General features: G+C 39.2%; 1 protein-coding gene across 19 annotated transcripts in view; it reads left to right on the top strand.

The window, feature by feature from the left end:
- clasp1a (cytoplasmic linker associated protein 1a) overlaps window positions 1-21,667 on the top strand; it is a 155,313-nt gene extending 133,646 nt beyond the window's left edge. For 16 of the 19 annotated variants that reach the window (XM_088352991.1, XM_088352994.1, XM_088352996.1 and 13 more), the window contains 6 exons: window positions 5,028-5,069; window positions 7,219-7,406; window positions 9,876-10,004; window positions 13,152-13,358; window positions 15,537-15,653; window positions 16,416-21,667. In XM_088352991.1, coding sequence (XP_088209117.1) covers window positions 5,028-5,069; window positions 7,219-7,406; window positions 9,876-10,004; window positions 13,152-13,358; window positions 15,537-15,653; window positions 16,416-16,502 — 770 coding nt within the window. In that variant the 3' untranslated portion in view covers window positions 16,503-21,667. Of the gene's footprint in view, window positions 1-5,027; window positions 5,070-7,218; window positions 7,407-9,875; window positions 10,005-13,151; window positions 13,359-15,536; window positions 15,654-16,415 lie in introns of those variants that run through there. The other 3 variants (XM_088352984.1, XR_015852710.1, XM_088352997.1) reach the window with 3 other exon arrangements.
- Window positions 21,668-22,392: the final 725 nt, after the last annotated feature.

Raw genomic sequence — 22,392 nt, 5'->3', positions numbered from 1 at the left:
TGAGGAGAGTGATATGTAAGAGACCAATCCATTTTTCCAACCGTTCTAGCAAGATATTATGGTCCACTGTGTCAAATGCAGCACTAAGGGGCCGGTCACACAGACATTTGCGGCTGAATCACGGCCAGAAATTTCTGCCTTTGAGGCAGACGCTATTGGACGCATTGAGATCGCCATTCAGACGAGATACGGCAGTGCTTAACACGAGGTCGGAAATTCGCGCGCGGGTGGCAGCGCGAAATGGTTTTGCGCTGCTTAATCCTTATGAGCGCGGGTACACAGCCTTTCACGAGCGTATCGAGGCTGAACCACGGCCAGAAATTTCTGGCCGTGAGGCAGCTGCTGTTGGGCGCTGTTGGACGTTTTGAGACCGCCATATAGACGAGATACAGCAGTGCTTTACTCGCGGTCGGAAATTCACACGAGGTTGGCCGCGCGCAAGACTTTTGAGCTGCTCAAAAGTTTGAGCACGTGTTAAACCGCGTGCCGCACACGTGGTCAACACGAGGTAATGACGCGGAAATGACGCGGAACGACGTGCTCTGGCCGCGGCCAGGGCGTGGTTACACATGGGTAGGACGGGAAATTTCAGCGGGTAATCGTGGGTGGAGCATGGTAATAGCATGTTCTGCGCCTGTATCGCGGTGTTATTACGTGAAATTAGCTTGTTACGCGTGTGACAGTCAAACGCCTTTCTCCGCATATATACAGCGCGATTTGACGAGCACACGTCATTTGTGCTCGTGACGTCAAGGGGGTGAACATGGATCCCCGTCAGCGTAGTGACCTCGTCTTAATCCATTTTTATTTCTTGACATTTCTTTTCAAGATAATAAAATAAAAATGATGCCATAGCTTGAAATCTTGATCTTCACGGGACTGTGTCTTGAGCGGTTATGATTTCTACAGCCCGGTGGTATCCGAGAAATGCATCCCTGTCGAGATTTGCATCCCCTCGCTACTACAACCACTTTTACCTCGTTTTATCTCACTTTTAGGGAATGTAATGGCGAACATATAACCAAATCCACTTCGTCTTGCATTTGTTGGGAATGTAATACAACATAAACCATTCCGTCTTTGTTTTTGTTGTGAACGTAATCGAACGGTAAATCCTCCCCCCCTCGCGTTAACGCGCATTCTGCTGCGGTTCCAACAAAAGCGATCGTATTCTATATAAAACGCTAATTAAAACAATAAAGCAAGCTAATTATAACAATTGGGAGATCCTAGTCTATATAACGCGTTTATTTAAACAATAAAGTGCGATCGTATTCTACAAAATGCGTTTGTTAACGCGGATGAAAAAGTCACCAACGTCAATGCACGCTTACAACAAAAGCGATCGCAGCAGAATGCGCGTTCACGCTAGGGGGTGGGGGTGTTGCGTAGGAGTCGGATTTGGGCACAACACCGGCTCGGGAGCTTTTATACCCGTGGTCCACACGAGAAAATGACGCAGAAATGACGCGATGAGGAAGTGGAACAGTTGCCGGCGTGTTTTGCGGGCATACCACCGATGAACAGCGTGTTGGCCAATTTTGCGCATTTTCCATCGCGGGCAACCACGGGCAAAAAAAAAACGCAAAATTTTAGCCGTGATTCAGCCGCAAATGTCTGTGTGACCGGCCCCTAAGCTCCGGCAGCAGCAAAAGTGAGGATGCGCCAGAGTCCATTGCCCGTAGGAGATCATTGGTTACCATAATCAGAGCTGTCTCAGTAGAGTGGTTAGCCCTGAATCCTGATTGCATTGATTCAAAGAGATTGTTCTCGGACATGAAATCATTCAGCTGCTGTGCTACTACTTTTTCAAGTATTTTAGAAAGAAACGGTAGGTTTGACACAGGTCTATAATTACACAAGTTCTCTGGATCAAGGTTGGGTCGTTTCAGTGTGGGTTTAATGACGGCGGACTTAAAAGCCGCTGGAACTACACCTGAGGAGAGTGATAGGTTTAAAATATTTAGAACTGAAGGTGCAAGAACGCCAAAGAGACCTTTAATAAGTGAACCTGGAAGCTGGTCGAACTGGCAAGTCGTCGGTTTGGCCGTATTCACCATCTGTTTAAGATTATCGAGTGACAGTTCACTAAAACGGGACAAAATCCCTGGACAGCCACCATGTCGTGCATCTATAGATTTCAGTGCTTTAGTATGTGTTGAAGTAATACTGTCTTTAGCGATTTCTTCCTGTATGCTTTGGATCTTCTTAGTAAAGAAGACCATCATGTCGTGGGCAGAATGAGTGGAGCTATCTGGGATAGTCTGTTGCCTTGTAAGCGATGCTACAGTGTCGAAAAGGACTTTGGGATTGTTCTTTTGTGACGCAATCACCTTCGAAAGGTAGGCTGATTTTGCAGAGGCAAGGGCCGCTTTATACTTCAACAAACTATCACACCAGATTTGATGGAAAACCTCAAGCTTGGTAGCGTGCCATTTTCTTTCAGATTTACTGCATTCTCGTTTAAGGGATCTAGTTTCATCATTAAACCAAGGCGTGCGTCTTTTAGGTCGTGATTTAAGCCGAATGGGCGCTACTGAATCCAGGACACTAGCCAGGGTAGTATTAAACTCATTCATGAGTGAGTCAATAGAGCCATTGTATGAAGGAAAGGACGCAACTGCTCCAGGAAGGAGTTCAAAGAGCTCAGAAACTGTGCCAGTTCTTATATTGCGTCCGCTAAATCCTTCAGCTTTTTTAGCGCTACATTTAGCTAGCACCTCAAATGTAACTAAGTAATGATCCGAGATAACGGTAGTACACGGTAACACCATAATGTTTGAGGTTAAAACTCCTCGAGTCAGAACCAAGTCTAGCGTGTTTCCATCTTTATGGGTTGGCAAATCAACCAGTTGATTAAAACCAAATGCATCAATTAGAGACCGAAACGCAACAGTAAGTGAACTGAGTGGGGAGTTCATATGAATGTTAAAGTCCCCCATAATTATAATTTTGTCTGCATAGGTTACTAGTTCAGACAAAAGTTCAGCAAATTCGTCTAAGAAAGTTGTGTATGGCCCAGGTGCGCGATAGATAGTTATTAGATAAATCGACAATAGAGAGGACCGCATCACAAGAGCCTCAAACGCCTTGTAATTATTAGAGGTACGAGGATTAAATTTGAGCGTTTTTTCAGAAATGAGTGCGACACCGCCACCCTTCAACGTGCGTGCTACATGGCTACTCACGTAGTCTGGGGGAGAAGCATAATTTAGCGGTAAAAATTCATCCGGGCGTAACCAAGTTTCACAAAGACCGATACAGTTAAGTTTATAATCACGAATAATGTTATCAACAAGTAAAGCTTTAGGAGCAAGCGATCTAATATTTAAGAGACCAAATTTTAGCTTTGCTGAATCATTTGCCTTAGCTGAAGTCTTTGTAGTCTTTGTAGAGATCGTCACAAGATGTCGCCGTTCGTGAGCGTTGAGTTTAAAGCGTCGGTTGTCCGGCGAGGAATGAATGGTGGAATTAGTCACATCTTTGCGTCCTTCTTGCTCCTTCAACTTCGCACGCTTCACACATTTACCCGCACGGCAACCACCCTTCTGTTCCCTGTCTCTACGGCGCCTTTGTTGTCGTTTAGTAGGAGGAATAGTTGTCCACAAAGATGCCGAATCTCTTTGAAGCTTGTTCGGGATATCATAGGCGGTGTAAAAAGTGCCCGAAAAGTCGAAATTTAGACGCCCACCCAATCGAATAAGTTCGTCCCTACTGTAAGTATTTTTGGCCACCCGTGTGTCCAAAAAAGAAAGCAAAAAAGACAAGAGAACGGTAGTAAATAGAAGATTTGCTGGAGAGCATCGAGTCGCAGCATCCATTGTATGCGTCGCCATCTTGCAAGTTCCAATTTCCAATTCAGATTCAGATTCAGATTCAGATCTACTTTATTGTCATTCTAGTACACGTGTATACAGAACGAAATGTCGATACATCTGACCCACACAGTTTCCTTGAATGTACAGATATAAATAAAATGTTGTATTGAGTTGTAGTATTGAGTGCTAATAATATACTAAATAATTATGGCTATGTATAGTATTTTACAGTAGCGCAAATAGTACCAGATGTGCAAAATGGGCAGTCAGGTAAACAAGTGAGGTAAACAGAACAATAACACTGTAACAATAAGGCTGTAAGTACAATAGTGCAGAGAAACAGATGTGCAAGGAGTGGCTAGCTATAAAGAACTTCCAGTAGTGCAAAAAGTCAAACAAAACCCACAGATGTACAGATTAGCAGCAGTTTAGATTTACTATGTGTTTGAGTGACCATTTAACAGCAATCAATATCATTAAAATGAGTCAAAACTTGTCTCCTTTTTCTGCTTTTATACATACAGTACATTCTCTTTTTTTCTCTTCCATTTTGAATGCAATTTTTACCCGACACCTATATAGCCTTTTCCATGTTTGTAAACAAGTGTGACGTAGCCAAGCTGCATGTGCATTGTTGGAGCAGAATGGCAGATTTCGTGTAAATTTTTAGCAGCCCATTGATGCAAAAAGATTGTAGATCATGGATAGGAACAGCTTAAAAATTGCACAAAGTATGTGTTTATAGTCAACAACAACAACAAAAACAATGTTTTATCAGCGCTGGATAAATTGGCCCTGAGAGTGCTTGAAAAGTTCTTGAATTTGGCCATTAAAAAGGTGTACAAACCCTGGGAATAGTATCACTCCTTTGTAGCGGTGGGTGGTAACGGAGTGCATTTACTGCGTTACATTTACTTGCGTATGTTTTGGGAAATTTTGCACTTCTACGAGTATTTTTAAATCCCTATACTTTTACTTTCACTTGAGTAAATTTGTGAAGAAAAACACGGTACTTTTACTCTGCTACATTAGGCAACATTAAAGTCGTTACTTCGTTACTTAATAAAGTGAGTACAATTTTTGGCTACTCTACCCACCTCTGCTCCTTTGTTCAACCATCTAATGATCATCTAACATTTATGTGTGTTATCATGAGAATGTGTCCTTTCCACCACTTTCATATCATCTCCACCCCGTTCTCCTTTTTAGGGCAGCGTCAAGGAAGTGGTGAAAACCCGGTGACACCTTCTGGTAAACATTCAATTACTGCATGGTTCTTTGCTGAGTAATTTGGAAGATTCATAACTTCCTAAATTACCTGCACTTTGTGTGTTTTTGCTCTTGCTTACCTTCTTTTTCTGGAAGAAAAACCATCCTTTGTCTTTGCCCGAGATACTATGACCCTTTAATTACCATCTGTGGTCAGGGCCCATTATCCAGACGCAGGACAGGGAAATGTTGACATACCGATATGAGTATCCAAATGTATTATAAACAGGGTACTTACAGTTGCTTAAAACCCTTGAAAATGCTTTTAAGGTTTCCTTTTTTAAGGTTTGAAAAGTTCTGGAATTTTGGGTTAAGTGTTTGTAAATGCTTGAAATTGTTGCCAATGTTTGCCGGCAGTCTTGACACTATAGAAAAAAAAATCCATTATACTTAAAAATTATGCCAACACACCGGCTTTGGTGGCTTTGCTTTACCATTGCATTTATTCTTCCCTCGTGACAAACGGCAGCTGACATTAGTATGGCATGAAGCGTCATTGCTCGCTAAGGTGTGAAGAGACCAAGATGCAGAGTACTAGAGAGATTGGAGAATTGGCTTTAAAAATGCTAAAAAAGGGCTTGAATATGGCCATGAAAAAGGTGTATGAACCCTGTACATGATCATTTATCTACTTTTCCTTTGATTTTAATCAATATTGTTTTTTTTTTTGTTTTTTTATTGAATAACGTTTTTTTCTTTTTACCGCTACGAAGCGCTAAATATTACACACTATGCCTACATTTTCATAGTTTACATAGGAAGCAAACACGACTTGCGCTGAACAGGGTTTCGTTTCCATTTTAAAGCAGCGAAAAAGTGGCGTGTCTGCACAGTCTAAAGGGCTCCATAACAGTTATCCTTGTTCATAGTGTTACACACATTTTTGACTGTGTTTTGTATTAATATATGCGAATGGACGGGTGTGATATTTCAAAGTTCACAACTCTTTAGATCAGTGGTGTCACACTCATTTTAGCCACATGGTAGAAAAAAAACTCTCACGGGGGACAGACTAGTAGATTAAAGAGAAAAAGAAATAGGAGATTAATCCAATTTTCAAGTTTTAAAAATGTGAACACTATAATAAAATTGTATTTGTTTGAACTAAAAACATTTACGAGCATTTGCCAATTGTCTTATTTAATAATTCACCGATTTACTTTTGGGGCAACATCACGTGACCACAAAGCGGTGATTTGGTTTCAGTCAGACCTTTAAGAGCATATGCATTTTCTAGGTGTACCCACAATGCACATTAGAAATGTCATACGGAGACGTTTACTTTGGACCATGGAATAGTGTACATTTAATGAAAAGTGACAAAAGAGAAAGAGAGAGAGCAAAAAAATAAAGAAAATGGGAGAAATAGAGAATGAGAGAGAAATAGAACAAGAGAGATTGAAAGAATTAAAGAAATTCAGAAAGAAAATAAGAAAGAGAATGACAAAATGAGAGAGCGCTAGAGAGCAAGAACAAGAGAGCGAGGCTGAGAGAGAGAACAAAAGAGATCGAGACAACTAAAAAAACAAAAATAATATAAGAAAGAGAGAATGACAAAACAACAAAACGAGAGAGAGTGGGATAAATCGAGAGAGCAAAGAAAGATTAAAAAAACAGGGAGAAATAGAGAATAAAAGAAAAGAGAACAAAATATGGAGAAAAAAAGAGAACAAAGGAGAGAGAAAAACACAGAGAGAGAGAGAGAGAGAGAGAGAGAGAAAGATAGGGAAACAGAACAAAAGGAAGAAGAGAGAGCGACAGTGAAAGAGCATATAAAGAGAAAAGGAGAGTAAGAGATGAGAGAAGAGATGGAGAAAGAATAGTGGAAAAAAGAAGGAAAGAGGAAGAGAGAAAAAGAGAGAGGGAGATATAGAGAAAGAAAGATAAATGGAGAAAAAGAGATAGAAAGAAAGAAAGGCAAAGAGGGAGAAAGACAGAGCGAAAGTAATACAGCTCCAGTTGCTTTGTGAGTGGTGCCTGGCAAGTGGACATATTTCAAACTGCAGTTGATTTGTCTTCTGTGCTTTTCTGGGTGTGGTCTCGCAGGCCGAATTGAAAACCATGGGACTGCATTTTTTAACACGTGTGCTTTAGAAATTTTCTTTATCCACTATTTAATTTCTGTTAACAGTTCAGGACAACTCGGACTTGGTGGCCGACCTGCTCAAGGAATTGTCCAATCACAATGAGCGCTGTGAGGAACGTAAGAGCGCCCTGATGGAGCTTCTGAAGATCACGCGAGAAGACAACCTTGCAGTGTGGGATGAACATTTTAAAACTATTCTTCTCCTTTTGCTGGAAACATTAAGCGATAAAGACGTAAGTCACCTCTTGTTTCAGATAAAGATGATGTCTGATTAGATCAAGGCTCTCCGACCTTTTTCATACATAGAGCTTTTAATTACTAATTAGCACAATAGGCATCCAGTTTGATTTCAAATTCCAAAATAGTAACTTAGCTGGATGGCTCGCTAAATAGCTGAAAAGGTAGCTTGACAGTTAGTTATATAGGTAAACAGGTAAAAAAAACAACTAAAGAGGAGCTAGATAGCGAGCTGAGAAAGTAAAGCGCTATCTAAATAACTAGACAGAAAGCTAAAACATAGCTACATAGCTAGCTAGAAAGGAGGCCAACATTTTGCTCGATAACTACACAAAAAGGTCAAATGTAGGCTTGTTGACATGCAAAAAATGTAAAAGCCCAGTTAGATATCCTGCTAAATAGCTAAAAAGGTGGAAAGATAGCGAGCTACCAAGCTAAACTGTTAAAACATTTAAATGGAGCTATAATATAAGCTAAAAGAGTAAAAAGCCATCCAGCAAGACAGAAAGCTATAAACAAAGCTAGATAACTAGACAGAAATGAGGCAAAAATTTTGCTTGATAATTAGCAAAACAGGGCAAATGTTAGCTTATTGGCATGCAAGCAATGTAAAGGCAAAATTACTAAAAGGCAGGATAGCTAGCTACAAAGCTAGTAAGGTAGCCAGATAGCTACCTTAAAAAGTGCACATTTTTTTGCTCATTCGCTTTATAAACCCCCAAAATTGGAATTTAGTTTTTTGTAGTTCCTGAAAATAAATAAATAATAAGACAAATAAATAAATGTCTTTAATACATGGATAGATACTTATTCTATTCCCTTAATTCATTGCTTGAAAATAATTATCAATACTTGAAACATACCATGTTGGAGACCCCTGCTTTAAATAAATGTTACATTTTAAAACAGTGTGTTTGCTCGCTGCTAGGGCTCCAGAACAAATTTAGTGAGTTTAGAAGTCCACTTTTGTTGATGATAAAAAACATATCCCTCTGCCTTTTGGTGCTTTTGTTGACATGATGGCTTTTAGAGAAACTTGAAATTGAAAATCATTCGTGCATACGTAATGGGGGTTGTTAAGTTTTGCATATATGTACAACTCAGCCCGCAACGTCATTGACACTGGTAGATAAGGGGCGGGCGACTGTTTAGCCAATCACAATGGAGAACACTATGCCCGGCCTGGCCTGGTCCTTCTGCCAAAAATTTTAACCCAATGTGGCCCACCCTCACTCTAGAGCTAGAGATAGAAATTCCAGCTAAGTAAAATCCCTACCAAAGTTAATCATAACATACAGCTTGCCTTTAGCCACAGAGGTTTCTACACATTATACCCTGTCTTTTGAATAAATTTTGTTGGCTGAATCCAAACTAGCAGATTCTTTAAATACATGTACTGTGGTACCTCTTGTTACAAATTTAATTAGTTCTCGGAGTAACTTTGTGACCTTAAAACTTCCAATTCTAGCAAAAAAATAACAGTATATTTTTTATAAATTATAAAAGGGCATCAGAACATGAAACAAATACATGTTAAAATTGATTGGTTAGTTGGTTGCTTGGATCCCTTAACACCACTAGTGTGCTAGTGTGTCTTGGGCAAGTAGGGACCGATGGCACTCATCCGTCTCCAAGCCAACATATGTTTCCACCCGGTCTCGAACAGGGGATCTTTTGCGTGTTAGGTAAATGTACTCACCAATTCAATATTACTGCACGATAAATTAAAAACCAGAGGCACATAATGTCAAGTCAAGGCACATTTATTTGTATAGCCCTTTATCACAAAATGTCTCAAAAGGACTGCACAGGTTACACTTTCACCATCCCCTGATGTTAAACCAACATGTAAATGTAAAAAAACAAAAATCAAATAAGAAAATAAAATTATTGATCCACCTTTTTGCCTTGCGTTTTTTGAAAAACTGATCAATTGACGTCTGCTTTGCCGGCTTTTAATACTCTGTCGGAAATGCGCGAAGCAGACAACATAAAAAGTGATAGCCCGACTTATCAACACTTTTTCCTTGTTATTCCTTTCCACAAATTCCGAGACTTCATGGAATTTTGCTAAAATGTCTTTAATTTGGGCTGATTGAATGATAGCTGTGTCGTGCTTCCACCATCTTGCGGGAACGCCTCCTCCCTGTCATCTCTGAACTGTGATAGTGACATGTTGGGATACACTCATGCGCACCGGTTTCCAGGCAAATTATAAGCGATAGCCAGTTTGTTCACTTTCAGGAAACTGGGAGCGGCAAAAAGCAGCGTGTACTGCTCTGTATTTTTTACTTTGTATCCTGAAACACCTTTGTAGCTTGAGGCAATATTTACCCGTTCATATACTTTCATATTTAGAGACATTCTAAGTAGAGGTACCACAGGATTTAAAATTCCTATCTCTCGGAAGCAATATATATGAACAAGTTATGAGATATAATATTTGTTCTTTGTTTTTCCACTAGCACATGATTCGAGCTTTAGCCCTGCGAGTGCTGAAGGAAATCCTGAAAAATCAGCCTTCTCGTTTTAAGAACTATGCAGAGTTAACCATCATGAAGACCCTGGAAGCCCACAAAGATTCTCACAAAGAGGTAAATTGCTGCTTACAGACATATTGGAATTTATGTTGCAGCACTAGTATGTTTTTTTTTCTCTTTGAAAACCAGCAATATACCAGATTGAAATATTTCACAAAATAAATTGTGTACAGTTAGGTATTGATTCTTTAAAACTCGCCATTGATTATGTATGCTCAGGGTTGGTACGAGTGCTTTAAATCCTAGTAAATGCTTAAATTTTGGGTCTCCAAGGTCAGGAAATTGCTTGAATTTTAGGTGCCTCCTAAATGCTTGAAAATATTGCCATTGCCATGTTTCTTGGCAGTCTGAGGAGTATATAACCCATGGCACAAATGCAGAAAAAAAAGGCGTTGTCATGTGAAGCGTCACTGCTCCCTACTGGTCGCACCCAATAGGACAGCTCTATTTAGAAAGACTGTTCTTTAGACTCTGCTCACTGAGCTAATAATAAAACATTATGCACGAAATTATTTAGTAATTTCTGTAGTTATTTTATATGTTTTGCAGGGGATCCCTGAAAATGACATAAAATATAAATTAATATATTCACAGATCTACAAGAATTGTATGATATAAAAACAATTTAGTTTCTTACACACTGAACAGATTTAAAGTCAAACAAGACAACATCCCTGATAACAGAACAACTATAAAATAAAAATACTCTTCAAAAAAAAAAAGAAAACGCTGCAAAAAATATTAATTAAAATAAGTAAAACAACGTTCTGAATTTCTTCCTATGAAGGTACTGGAAAAATTGAAAAATTGGCCTTGAAAGTGCTTGACTTTGGCATGTAAAAAGTGTACGAACCTACTTTTCTAGCTGTTGTGTCGCACAACCCCAATGTTAAATTAACACGCGATAATAAATCATCCCGCCTCATCACCAAATACTAAGAATTTTCTGTAATTGACTATGGTAGTTTATAGAAAATTTCTAAATACGGATTTTCTATGAAAATTACAAAAAATTTAAGTGCATTTTTTTGTATAGAAAATATTGTTACAAATACATTGACTGTTACAAATATCAAGCGGTTATATTCATACCAAATTTGTACAATTAATGGATTTATGATCTAGTGTTTCAACTAACGAATATTTTCATAATCAATTAATTGGTCGATTATATTTTTGATTATTCGAACAAGTAGATTTCTTAAAGATATTTTTAATTTCCTTCTCTTTATCCAAATATTGAAGTTTTTGACATATAGTGGAAAAAATAACAGTGCATTCTAAAATATAGAACAAGAAAAAAACAAGAGTCAATTAAATTGACAATAAACAAAAATACATCTACAAATAATCAGATACTTTTTTCTAAATAGTTTTTCAAAAGATCATATTATATTTGGACTTATCTTAACTTATCTACGTAACACTATTTAAATGCTCTTTATTAACACGCTATATTGGGTATTTTTGTATTCTATATCTTTTATTTTATTTTTTAACACAAGGATACTGCTGGAAGTGTGATTTTCCCTACGGGGATGAATCAATTATCTATCTATCTATTACTATCATACAAAACAAAAAAGGGTCACGATTGCCCATTGCCCTCACCTGGGCCTGCTCGTTTCTGCTTGTTGCCTGATTGGCTCCCCTCCTATTTAAACTCAGTGCTCCCATTCACTCATTGTTAGTCTGTCAACGAACCTCTGCACTTATGTATTATGACTCTTTCCGGTATCCTACTCGTGTATCAAGTATCCGGTTCCGATCCCGTCTGTCCCGTCCTGTCCTGTATCTTGCTCCAGTATCCAGTATCAATCCAGTCTATCCTGCACTGTCCGGTATCTTGCTCGTGTATCCAGTATTCTGTATCAATCCCGTCTGTCCCGTCCTGTCCGGTATCTTGCTCCAGTATCCGGTCTTGATCCCATCTGTCCCGTCCTATCCGGTATCTTGCTCGTGTATCCAGTATCCATCCCGTCTATCCCGTCCTGTCTGGTGTCTTTTTCGTGTGTCCAGTATCAATCCAGTCTATCCTGCCCTGTCCGGTATCTTGCTCGTGTATCCAGTATCTGGTATTGATCTCGTCTGTCATTTCCTGTCCGGTATACTGCTTGTTTAGCCGGTATAGATCCTGTCTGTCCCGTCCTGTCCGTTATCTTGCTCGTGTAACCAGTATCTGGTATCGATCCCGTCTGTCCCGTCCGGTATCCTGCTGTTGTATCCGGTACCGATCCCGTCCTTCCCGTCCTGTCCGATATCTTGCTCCAGTATCCGGTATTGATCCTGTCTGTCCCGTCCTGTCCGGTATCACGTATCAATCCCGTCTGTTCCGTATCTGCTCGTGTATCCTGTATCTGGTATCAATCTCGTCTACCTCTGGTTTCCTGTTTGCCAGCTCCTGATTTCTCTGTCTCACTTCTTCCACCCAGCGATCGCCAAATCATTGGCGTTTGTGTTCACGCGCATGACTGCCCCACTTCTGTAAAATAAAGCTTGTGTGAAAACGTTACGCGTCTGGGTCCACCGTCTGTTCGGGTTCTGGCAAAAAGAATGTGTATTATTTTATTATTTATTTTTTAGGTGTTTTTTTTTAATCCAGAAAAACTATCAAAAACAGCTTTACAACTTTTTTTGAATTTTTTTTTTTTGAATCTTTGAATATGATCCACATTCCCAATGAAAGTGATACATAATATGCGTATGAATCTGCCCCTAGTGTAGTTGAACATGCATAATCATTATTTTCTTTTTACTTTATTTTATTTCCATATTTTCTCTGTACTTTACAGCACTTTTTGTTCCCTTGAAAATTGTTAAAAATGTTCACGCCAATTTTGTTTGTAATAACGCAATGTTCAATATAACAGTATTAGCGCTTGTGTGCACTCATATTTGCATTGATTTAACATTCTTACTGGCTCATAAATCACGTTGTAATATGAATCGATGATCTAATTAGTTGCCAACACTTTAAATAATCTATTTTAACCCATTTTATCGATTAGTTGGTGAAGCCCTATTATGATCGCCAAGTTACTGGTTAAATGACTATTGTTTATTTAGATTTAAAAAATAATAATCTCGCGAGAAGGTTCTAAATAAATACACAGAGTTAATTATTCAACAGTCCTTGGCAGGATGGCAGGGAGTCTTAGAAAAACACTTTCAAATGAGACACTTTTACCTTTTCTTTTTTAGGTGGTGCGTGCAGCTGAGGAAGCAGCGTCTACATTGGCCGGTTCCATCTATCCAGAACAATGCGTCAAAGTCCTGTGCCCAATTGTACAGACCGCTGATTACCCAATCAATTTGGCTGCCATCAAGATGGAAACCAAAGTCATTGCACGCATCCCAAAGGACTCTCTAATTCAGCTGCTGATAGATATCATACCGGGACTTCTGCAGGTTCGAGATGATCCAAATCAGTATTAAAGTTGGATGATTCTGTTTACAAAAAAATTTACTCAGGGACACATTGTAAACTGTCTGTCTTCATCTTGTCCCACTCCTGTTTTCTGGGTTCGTACGGATGCTTGAAATGTTTGAAAATGCTTGAATTTTAAATTTGTGTTTTTATGGTCAGGAACAGACTTGATTTTTGGGTGAAGTGCGTGAAAATACTTAAAGTTTATTGGCAGTCTGACTTGACAGACCATGCATCAGACAAAGAAAAACAAAAAAATAATAAAGTCAACATGGCGAGGCACCTGCGATTGCATGGCCTGGTCATTGCCTCCTACAGGCGCATTTGGATAGGTGTATCAAAGAGTGCAAAAAAATGGTAAATGGTCTGCATTTATATTGCGCTTTTCAAGTCAATGAAGACCTCCCTAAGCGCTTTACAATGTGCTTCACATTTACCCATTTACACACACACTCACACACCAATAGCGGCCATGCAGCAAGCAAGGCGCCGACCTGCTTATTGGGGGCATTTGAAAGAGATACGTCTTTTAGATAACTCACTGAGATGACTAGTATAACTAGGATTTTTTCCTAACGGTTTGCTACATGCTACACCTTATAACAGGGTACTATGAAAAGTGAATTAGTGCAAATATTATGTATCAATTATTTAAATTATTAGGGGCCATGAAAAATGGTGGTGGCCTTTCTAAGTGGTAAATTGAAATGGGAAGAACTTTATGCAACTGAAAATGTAAGCTACATATTACCATGGTTTTTACCTGATACTTACTGTATGTCACAAAAGTGAGTACACCCCTCACATTCCTGCAGATATTTCATTATAATGTCAAATAGAAAAATACTGAAAAAACACTCATCTAGCCATTGGTAGCTAAACCTCTGGAAACTAAAATTAGTACGCCCCAAAGATACTACACCCCTTAATGGCCAAAGCATTGCTTGTCATTTTCTCTCCAAAATACCACGTGGTTTGTTACTCTTACTAGGTCTCATGTGTGAATGGGGAGCAGGTGTGTTCAATTTGTAGTACTCTCTCAAACACTGATCACTAAAACTCCCTATATGAAAAATCATGGCAAGGAACTCTCTGGGGACCTTTAAAAAAATAATTGTGGCTCTACCTATGGCTGGCCAAGGCTACAAGAACATTGCTAACACCCTGAAGTTGAGTTGCAGTACAGTAGCCAAGATTCTCCGGCCTTTTTAAAAATCAGGATTCACTCACAATAACACAGGGGTTGTGAACAAGTTTGACACAAAGCCGAAATTTTTAACCGAGAGTCAAAGAGCCACACCACGCACTGAACTGCCATGACAGACAGACACACACAAACACACACAATTAAAAACATTATTTCCCATTACATACCTCTCCTTAGAATACAACAAGTATTTTTATTGTGTTGGTTTTAAGGAAAGTGTCCACCCTCAATACGCACAAAAAAAACTAAACACGAAACAAGGCAAAGAGACATAATATATAGAAAAAATGATGAGGCAAAGAGCCGCATTCTTATTGGCCAAGAGCTGCATGTGGCTCTAGCGCCACATGTTCGCCAACCCTGCAATAGCACATTCGCCTAACATGTGAAGGGTAGATGGTTCGAGACCGGGTGGAAACATTGGTTGGCCTGGAGAGGGATGTGCGCCACACCACAAGAAATGGTGCCCCTACGACCCTAGTCTTTAAAGGATCCACCAACCCATATAAGCTTTACACCGACTTCCTTTCATTTTGTCAAAGCGATGTTTCTTCTGCGTCGTTCAATTAAACATAATAATGAAATCTCTGCAGAAATATGAGGAGTGTACTCACTTTTGTGACATACTGTCTATGGGGGAAAAATTTGTCTTAAAGATATTTACTTGCGTGTTGTTAGGATCCACAAATTTACTGAAGATATACAAATCATGTTCTGATAAATGCACACACAAGAAATAAAAATCGCATATGTAAAATGCAGATATAGTCTTTGTGGATCTGCAAAATACATTATTCACACCTGATTTCTTCTTGTAATTGTATTGTAAAAATTGGAAAATTAGCCTTGAAAGTGCTTAAATTTGGCTCTGAAAAAGGTGTACGAATCCTGTTTTAGTGATGTTTAATTTATCTCCATAGCCGTTGCATAATGTCTGTTTTTGTCGTGGCAGGGATACGACAACACAGAGAGCAGCGTTCGCAAGGCAAGCGTCTTCTGCCTTGTGGCCATATATTCCGTCATTGGAGAGGATCTCAAACCACACCTGGCGCAGCTCACTGGAAGCAAGGTAAAGGGCTAAACCCGAGATTTAGACCACAGGTCTTCTGTACATGTTTTTGCAAACGGGAGAGAAATTTTTGCATTTTGCCAAAATGTTAGGTCTATATTGTAGTAGACACTCAAAGAAAGGCGAGAAGATATTAATATATTTTAATCCTGAAAGAAACGGTCCAAACCTCTGATATGAAATTCCAACCTGTTCTAATAGCCCGCCCCTGAAACTTTTTTTTAATTAAACCTCCTAAGTTACAAAAACAGGTCCACCTAATATTCCAACACTTTCCAAACAAACATCAGATTTCATATAATTCCATCATGCATCCCTGAGTTTAGTCATTTAAATCAAATCTTTCTAAAAAGTGGAGTTCTGCGACTCATCCGGGTCTGCTTTTGCCTCTGGCAGGGTCATAAACGGTCTCAGATGCCTTAAATAAACTTTTTAAAATCTTTTTTCAGCGGATTTTAGGTATGGGTTGGCGTTTGGGCTGCATTTGAAACAGACCTTTATTACTGTACTATTTTCATGCTACACTAACATAAAACTATGAAGATAAACATGAAATCACTCTGAACCTCTAATATCCGCCTGTCCTGCTTTCTAATGTGTTGCGCATCCCGGAACAGCTTTGCTAAAAGTAAGACAAAAGCGGATAGGCACAGTGGAACCAAAATGATGAAGGCTGAACATTTTCTATCCATTCTGAAATAAGATTTTTAATATTTGGCAGCTCTGTTCATTTATGTACTAACATGTGGTCTTTGTTTGCAGATGAAACTATTGAATTTGTACATTAAGCGGGCCCAGACTACAAACAGCAATAGCAGTAGTTCCTCAGATGTTTCCTGTCACAGTTAATGTGAACCTTGCCATCCATCAAGCGGTCCCAAATACTTGAAACATCACTTCCTCCTCTTCAAATTGCTTCACTTGACTGCTCTTTTCAATCAGCGCCCTCAATTTGCAAACTTTGGGCGGTAGAGAGGATGAGGACAGATGATCATGTGTTACCCATGCCAATCTTGGTGTCCACAACTGCTTAACTTTTAGTGTGTATATATAGCCAAATAAAAAAGTTTATCCACCAATCAAGTTGAGTTTAAAGTTTAGTAGACACTCAAAATGACCTTGTCCTTAATGGATTTTGAATTTGCAAAGAAGGCAGGGAGAGATGCATTCGAATAAGGACGTCCAACCAGCTCTAAAGGTCTTCCATCTTTATTACATTTCCTAGATTACAAAAGCAGATCCACCCTAAACCGATGTGAAAGTAAAAAAACAGCAACATGATTAGCCTACAAGGACATAGATGTAAAAGTCAAAACAATAATGTGTCAATAATTCAAAATAACAACCAGGCATCCTATGAAATATTTTTTGCAGGTGTTCAATATTAAAAACAGGATAGATTTTTAATTCCCCCTCTTTATTTAACAGAAACAAAAAATAAATCAATCGTGGTATTGAAAGCATTACTGCATACATAGCATAATGCGGGAAAACGCCTACCTTAATTAACAGTCCCTAATCTTTTACTGTCTTGGCTTCCCACCCACACTTATGGGGACTTAGCCTCACCAATTTGTGACACAATGGTCTTAACTGGTTTATAATGGATAAAGTGTGCAAGAGTTCTTGTTGATGGGAAGGCGCCAGGCAAGGACAGAAACAGCAACTTAGTGGATAAGCTCAAGTCTTCTATCTAATATCTGAGGGCCTAGTAACATTCTTGTTTGAGTGGGCTTGGGGAGCACTCAACTAAACTTGACCTCTTGAGTAAAAGTTTGTAACCCCCCTTTTGAGCATGCCCAAAATGTCAGCTCATTCCACACTTTATTCGTATGTGCAAAAACCTCATATTCGGGCCTTTTCCCCTAAAAGTCAATACAAAAAGGAAGCTACTCAATGCTTTTAATATCAGGTCCTGTTTCATGTAAATTGGGGGCACTAAGTAAGCCTTTTTATTGAATGTTATTTTTTCGTTTTTGAAAAGTCTCTTTAAAGACAGATCTCTTTAAATAATGAAATGCCTCCTGTTTTTTATTTTCTCAAGTCGTATCTGCAAAGTTGGACTCTAGCAACGAGTTCTAAGCTTTGCAACTGAATACTCCTGATGTCTTTTTTCAGCTTGTAATCGTGCAAAAACCTGCCGCTGTAGCAAATATGTTTTTCAGCGAGGGACTCTGACATGTACAAAACTGTAAAGTGATGAAAACTGTGAACCTGTCAGCAGTGGAAACGGCACAAGAAATGTGTTTGTATATACACTTATTGACGACTGCTGTGCAGCATCTTTGCAAAATGTAAGTTGGCCCTGTCACAATGTTTTGCATGTTAACTTGCAGCTCATGGCCTTTCTGCTGTGCTATGGCCACACTTTTTGGGGAGGAGGGGGGAGTGGCTGCTCAAGTGCAATTGCAACATTCAAGTCATGGCTTCAATATGTGTTATTCTTTGAGGGGCCTTTTTGCTCCAAATGACTTACAGATGGATTGTTTAGGTTTTAGAATCTCATTTTACGTAACACGGCGAGAGATATTGAACAATTTTCAATATTTAGGGTCACTATTTTGATATAGGGGCCTCTACCAATCTCAATATGGCATTTTGTCTTTGCAGATTAAGGTAACAAGCCAACATATAAATAGGGCTGCAGGATTAACTGAAATCTAATCGATAATGCTATGTGACTTAGATTTCAGATTTGTGCCACTGCATTTTTTTCGCAGGAAATTATTGACAGCAACCCTAACAAAGCTCCCCATAGAGGGCACTGTTTAATTAAGTTTAACCCCTAACATTCCTGTAAAGTTCACCTGAAACCCCAATCTTAGAGGTACCCAAAATAATTTGGATGCTGTTCTTGAACCGCTTGGAGAAACTGGACTGTTATGGTGTTTTTTGAAAGGTAACTCTGAAGTTTTGTCCTCAACTGAAATAATCACTGCAAGTATTACTAACTTTGATCTAGGTTGGAACACACAGAAATAGAAGTTTTTTTTTTTGTTATTTTGTGTGGAGAGGGTCCAAATGCAGAAACACGTGTCAGATTTTACAGTCTTTAATGGGATGAAGGAAGCAAAAAAGAATGCTCCATATAGGAGAGCAATGGAAAAACTGGCAACTAAAACACAGTCTATGAAACAGCTAGGCTGGAATATTATAAAGTCTTACTAAAAAGCAGGGAGGGCTTTCTTGAGCACAGTTCAGGTGGGCATGACATTCGGACAGTTAGTGTCTGTTAATGCAATCCTTAAATAGCATTGTCTCAGGTGTGCCTGAAGTTGGCGGGCTAGAACAGTTTTTATTTTTTTTGCTCTTACATGCCTGCAGATGGGTGTAGCATGAGCATCTCAGCTAGAAAACAGCTGGGACAATAGCATGAAGCCTGACCTGGTCTCAGGTCAATTTTGACAACAATTGGAAAAATTAAACATTAGTATTTTACACATTTTCCTAACGGTCTAGACGTTTACAGACTCCTAAGTTACCAGTGACAGGTTATATCATACAGATACGTCTTTGATTCTCAAAAGTCTGACGGGTTAAAGTGTGTCACTAGTACTAACCTTTGGATGCATAGGTGAGATAAAAAATGACCCCATGGGTTGTCATTCTTCAACATCCATCCATCTATTTTCTGCGCTGCTTATCCCCAGTAGGGTCGCGGGGTGCTAGAGCACATTCCAGCCATCTCCAGGCAGTAGGCTAGGGACACCCTGAACTTTTTACCAGCCAGTCGCTAGGCAAACAGGGACAGACAACCAATAATAATAATAATAATTTCCTTTGTATTGTCATTCTTTGTAACAATGTACACAGAACGAAATGTCGATACACCTGACCCGTTGTAGCGAGTCGATGCAGCCGCAGTCAGAGGGCGCCGCCATTATACCAATTAGGTATGTCTCGGCCGAGGCGCAAACCAGCGACCTCCCAGTCTCAAAGCGGGCACACTACCATCTAGGCTACTGAGCTGGTCATGCACTCATTAACAGCTAGTGAGAATTTGGACCAGCCAATGTCCTTGGAATGTGGGAGCAACCCACGTAAGCACGGGGAAAACATGCAACCTCTGCAAGGGGAGGCCAGCAGCTGGAATTGAAACCTTGACCTCCGCATCGTTGGGCTGAGCGCTAACCACCCAGCTGCCTTGCGCCTCATTCTTTAAAATCTTCAAAAAAAAGATGCATTTAATACTGACATTTCCAGGTATTCCTCATAAACCATGTTTATTACATGATGCCATTATTTTTTTTTCCCACTTATTTTGACCCAACTTATTGAAGAGTGTATGTACTGGTAGGTCATGCATCCAAGGGTTAATTACTGGCACATAAAATGCACTTTTCTTTTAAAATGGAAAATCACATTTCATATTGTTCTGATTTTTTATTTTTTTCTATAGTTGTGCAGCCCTACTTACCATTTTTTAATATATATACTGTATAAAATCGCTCATGCTTTTGCTAGTGACCATTTCTATGCTTCATAGGGCAGGGGAACCATACGGTAGTTGCTTGATAGCTTAGCCCCAGGCAACTTCAATGTCTTCACTTGATCAAATGGCCGCCATAGAGATGGGTAAAAACGGGAATTTTGCTGTTTAACTCAATTCTAGGAATTCAGCGATCAATATGCTGTGGTCAATAAAGTGGGTACCCTAGAAAAAGATTTTTTAGGAAATCCCTTTGGTTTACTTGTTTTCAAGGTGTAGAAAATGAGCTGTAACCCCGTAATTTGGCATTGTTTAAATTAGGGGTCTCCAACATTTTTTTCATTCCATGTTGCTAATTAGAGCAAAGGGCAACTAGTTTGAAACTAATGACTAAAACATCAACTTAGCTAGATAGCTTGCTAAATAGCTTAAAAGGTAGCTTGATAGTTATCTAAAAAGGTAACCAAGAGAAAGGAGGCCACAACTTAGCTTAAGAACTAGCAACAAATGTAACATTTTACCTGGCTAGCATACAAAAAGCTAGCTAGATATTTGCCTAAATCACTAAAAAGATAGGAAGATAGCTATCTACAAAGCTAAAAAGGTAGCCAGATAGCTAGCTAAAAAAACAACCACTCGTTTTGCTCGTTCACTTTATAAAATCCAAAAATTGGAATATAGTATGTTGTATTACCCTTAAAATAAATGAATAAAAAGATGAATGGATTCCACTCTCAGTTATTTGCCTAATCATCAATACATGGATTAGATTTTTACTGTCCATGAGGCCCATGAACTGGCATATTTTTTTAAATTTCTAAAATAAATCATCATGTTATTATCAGCTTAATTACCAGTAGTTAAATATAGGGTTAAATGGTCTCAGTCAACCAATAAAAAACTATTTTAATAAAATCACAATGACCCAGTACTGGTGAGCTATTTTCAGAAGAGCTCCGCGGGCACCTCTACTGTCTTAAGGGGTTGCCTGTCACGAAGCGGACCGGGAAGCAGGAAGTCGGAATTCATATGCGTAGACGATCTGTCACTTTAATTAGGAAAGAAAAGTTGTCCAATACACAAACGGACCAAAAACAAAACAAAACAGGTTCAAAGGCAATCAAAATTACAAACTAGGCATTACTCAGATCAAACGGGCAGGAATAGGGTTTCAACGAGGGTTAAACAATGATCTGGCAGCTGGCAGTTCCAAAAGGAGCGCATAAGTACTCCAAGAGCAATCAGTCCAATGCGTCTCAGCAGGTGTCAAGGGGCGGGGCCAGCTGGGCGCCATGACAACCATGCAGGACATGACATTGCCCATGTGCACCATGTTGGAGACCCCTGGTTTAATTAGTTAACCAGACCTTTTGACTAATTAAAAAAAATCTATAAATCAAGACTTGGACGCAGTGCTTTATCTCAGCAACTTTATTACCTATCACAAAATGTGTCTTCATATTTATTTGAATTATTTAATTTCCTCAAACTGTACAGAAGAATGTTTTTTGTTAACAGCCACTATTGATTGAAATGCAACAAAATAAAATGTTGGCTGAAGTAATAAAAATACTTGATCTGGAAACTCTCTGACTGCTTTTTACCACATCTTGCAAACATGTTTATCAATATGCTAACCACTCTCTTGGTAATAATGAGTTTACTCTCAGCAGTTTTGTTTTTCATAGCAATTTATTAGCAAATGCTTGATGCTTGATTCAGTTAGAACAAGAGTCACCAACCTTTTTGAAACTGAGAGCTACTTTTACTGTTACTGATTAGTGCCAAGGGCTACAAATTGGATATGCATTATTGAACATGAAAATGATGCTGACACACCTGCTCTGGTGGCTTGTTGTTGAGGAGTTGTCGTGTGAAGCGCAACCGTCCGCTACTGGTCACACCCAAAAGGACAGCTCTATTTATAAAGCTGTCTCCCAAACGGCTCCTCAGATTTTTTGTTTTAATGATCCTTAGTAGAGTTGCGGGGGTGCTGGAGCCCATCCCAGCCATCCTTGGGCAGTTGGCAGGGGACACCCTGAACTGGTTGCCAGCCAGTTGCAGGGCACACAGGGACAGACAATCCGCTTATATATAAATATATATATATACATACATATATATACATACATATATATATATGTATATATATATGTGTAATAATAACTTTTGTTTTATTGAAATTTTATGTTAGTTTTGCCGGACGTTGCATGTTGTGCTAAAATGCTAATTCCCCTTATAGAGAGCAAAGCCAGCAGAGAAGCTTACCACGTGTTGTGTTGTGACTCATTCATTTGCAGGTAAATTGTA

This window comes from Urocampus carinirostris, chromosome 14 (assembly GCF_059441175.1).
Source record: "Urocampus carinirostris isolate Australia breed hairy pipefish chromosome 14, RoL_Ucar_1.0, whole genome shotgun sequence".
Lineage (NCBI taxonomy): Eukaryota > Metazoa > Chordata > Actinopteri > Syngnathiformes > Syngnathidae > Urocampus > Urocampus carinirostris.
This window is presented reverse-complemented; position numbering and strand designations above follow the sequence as displayed.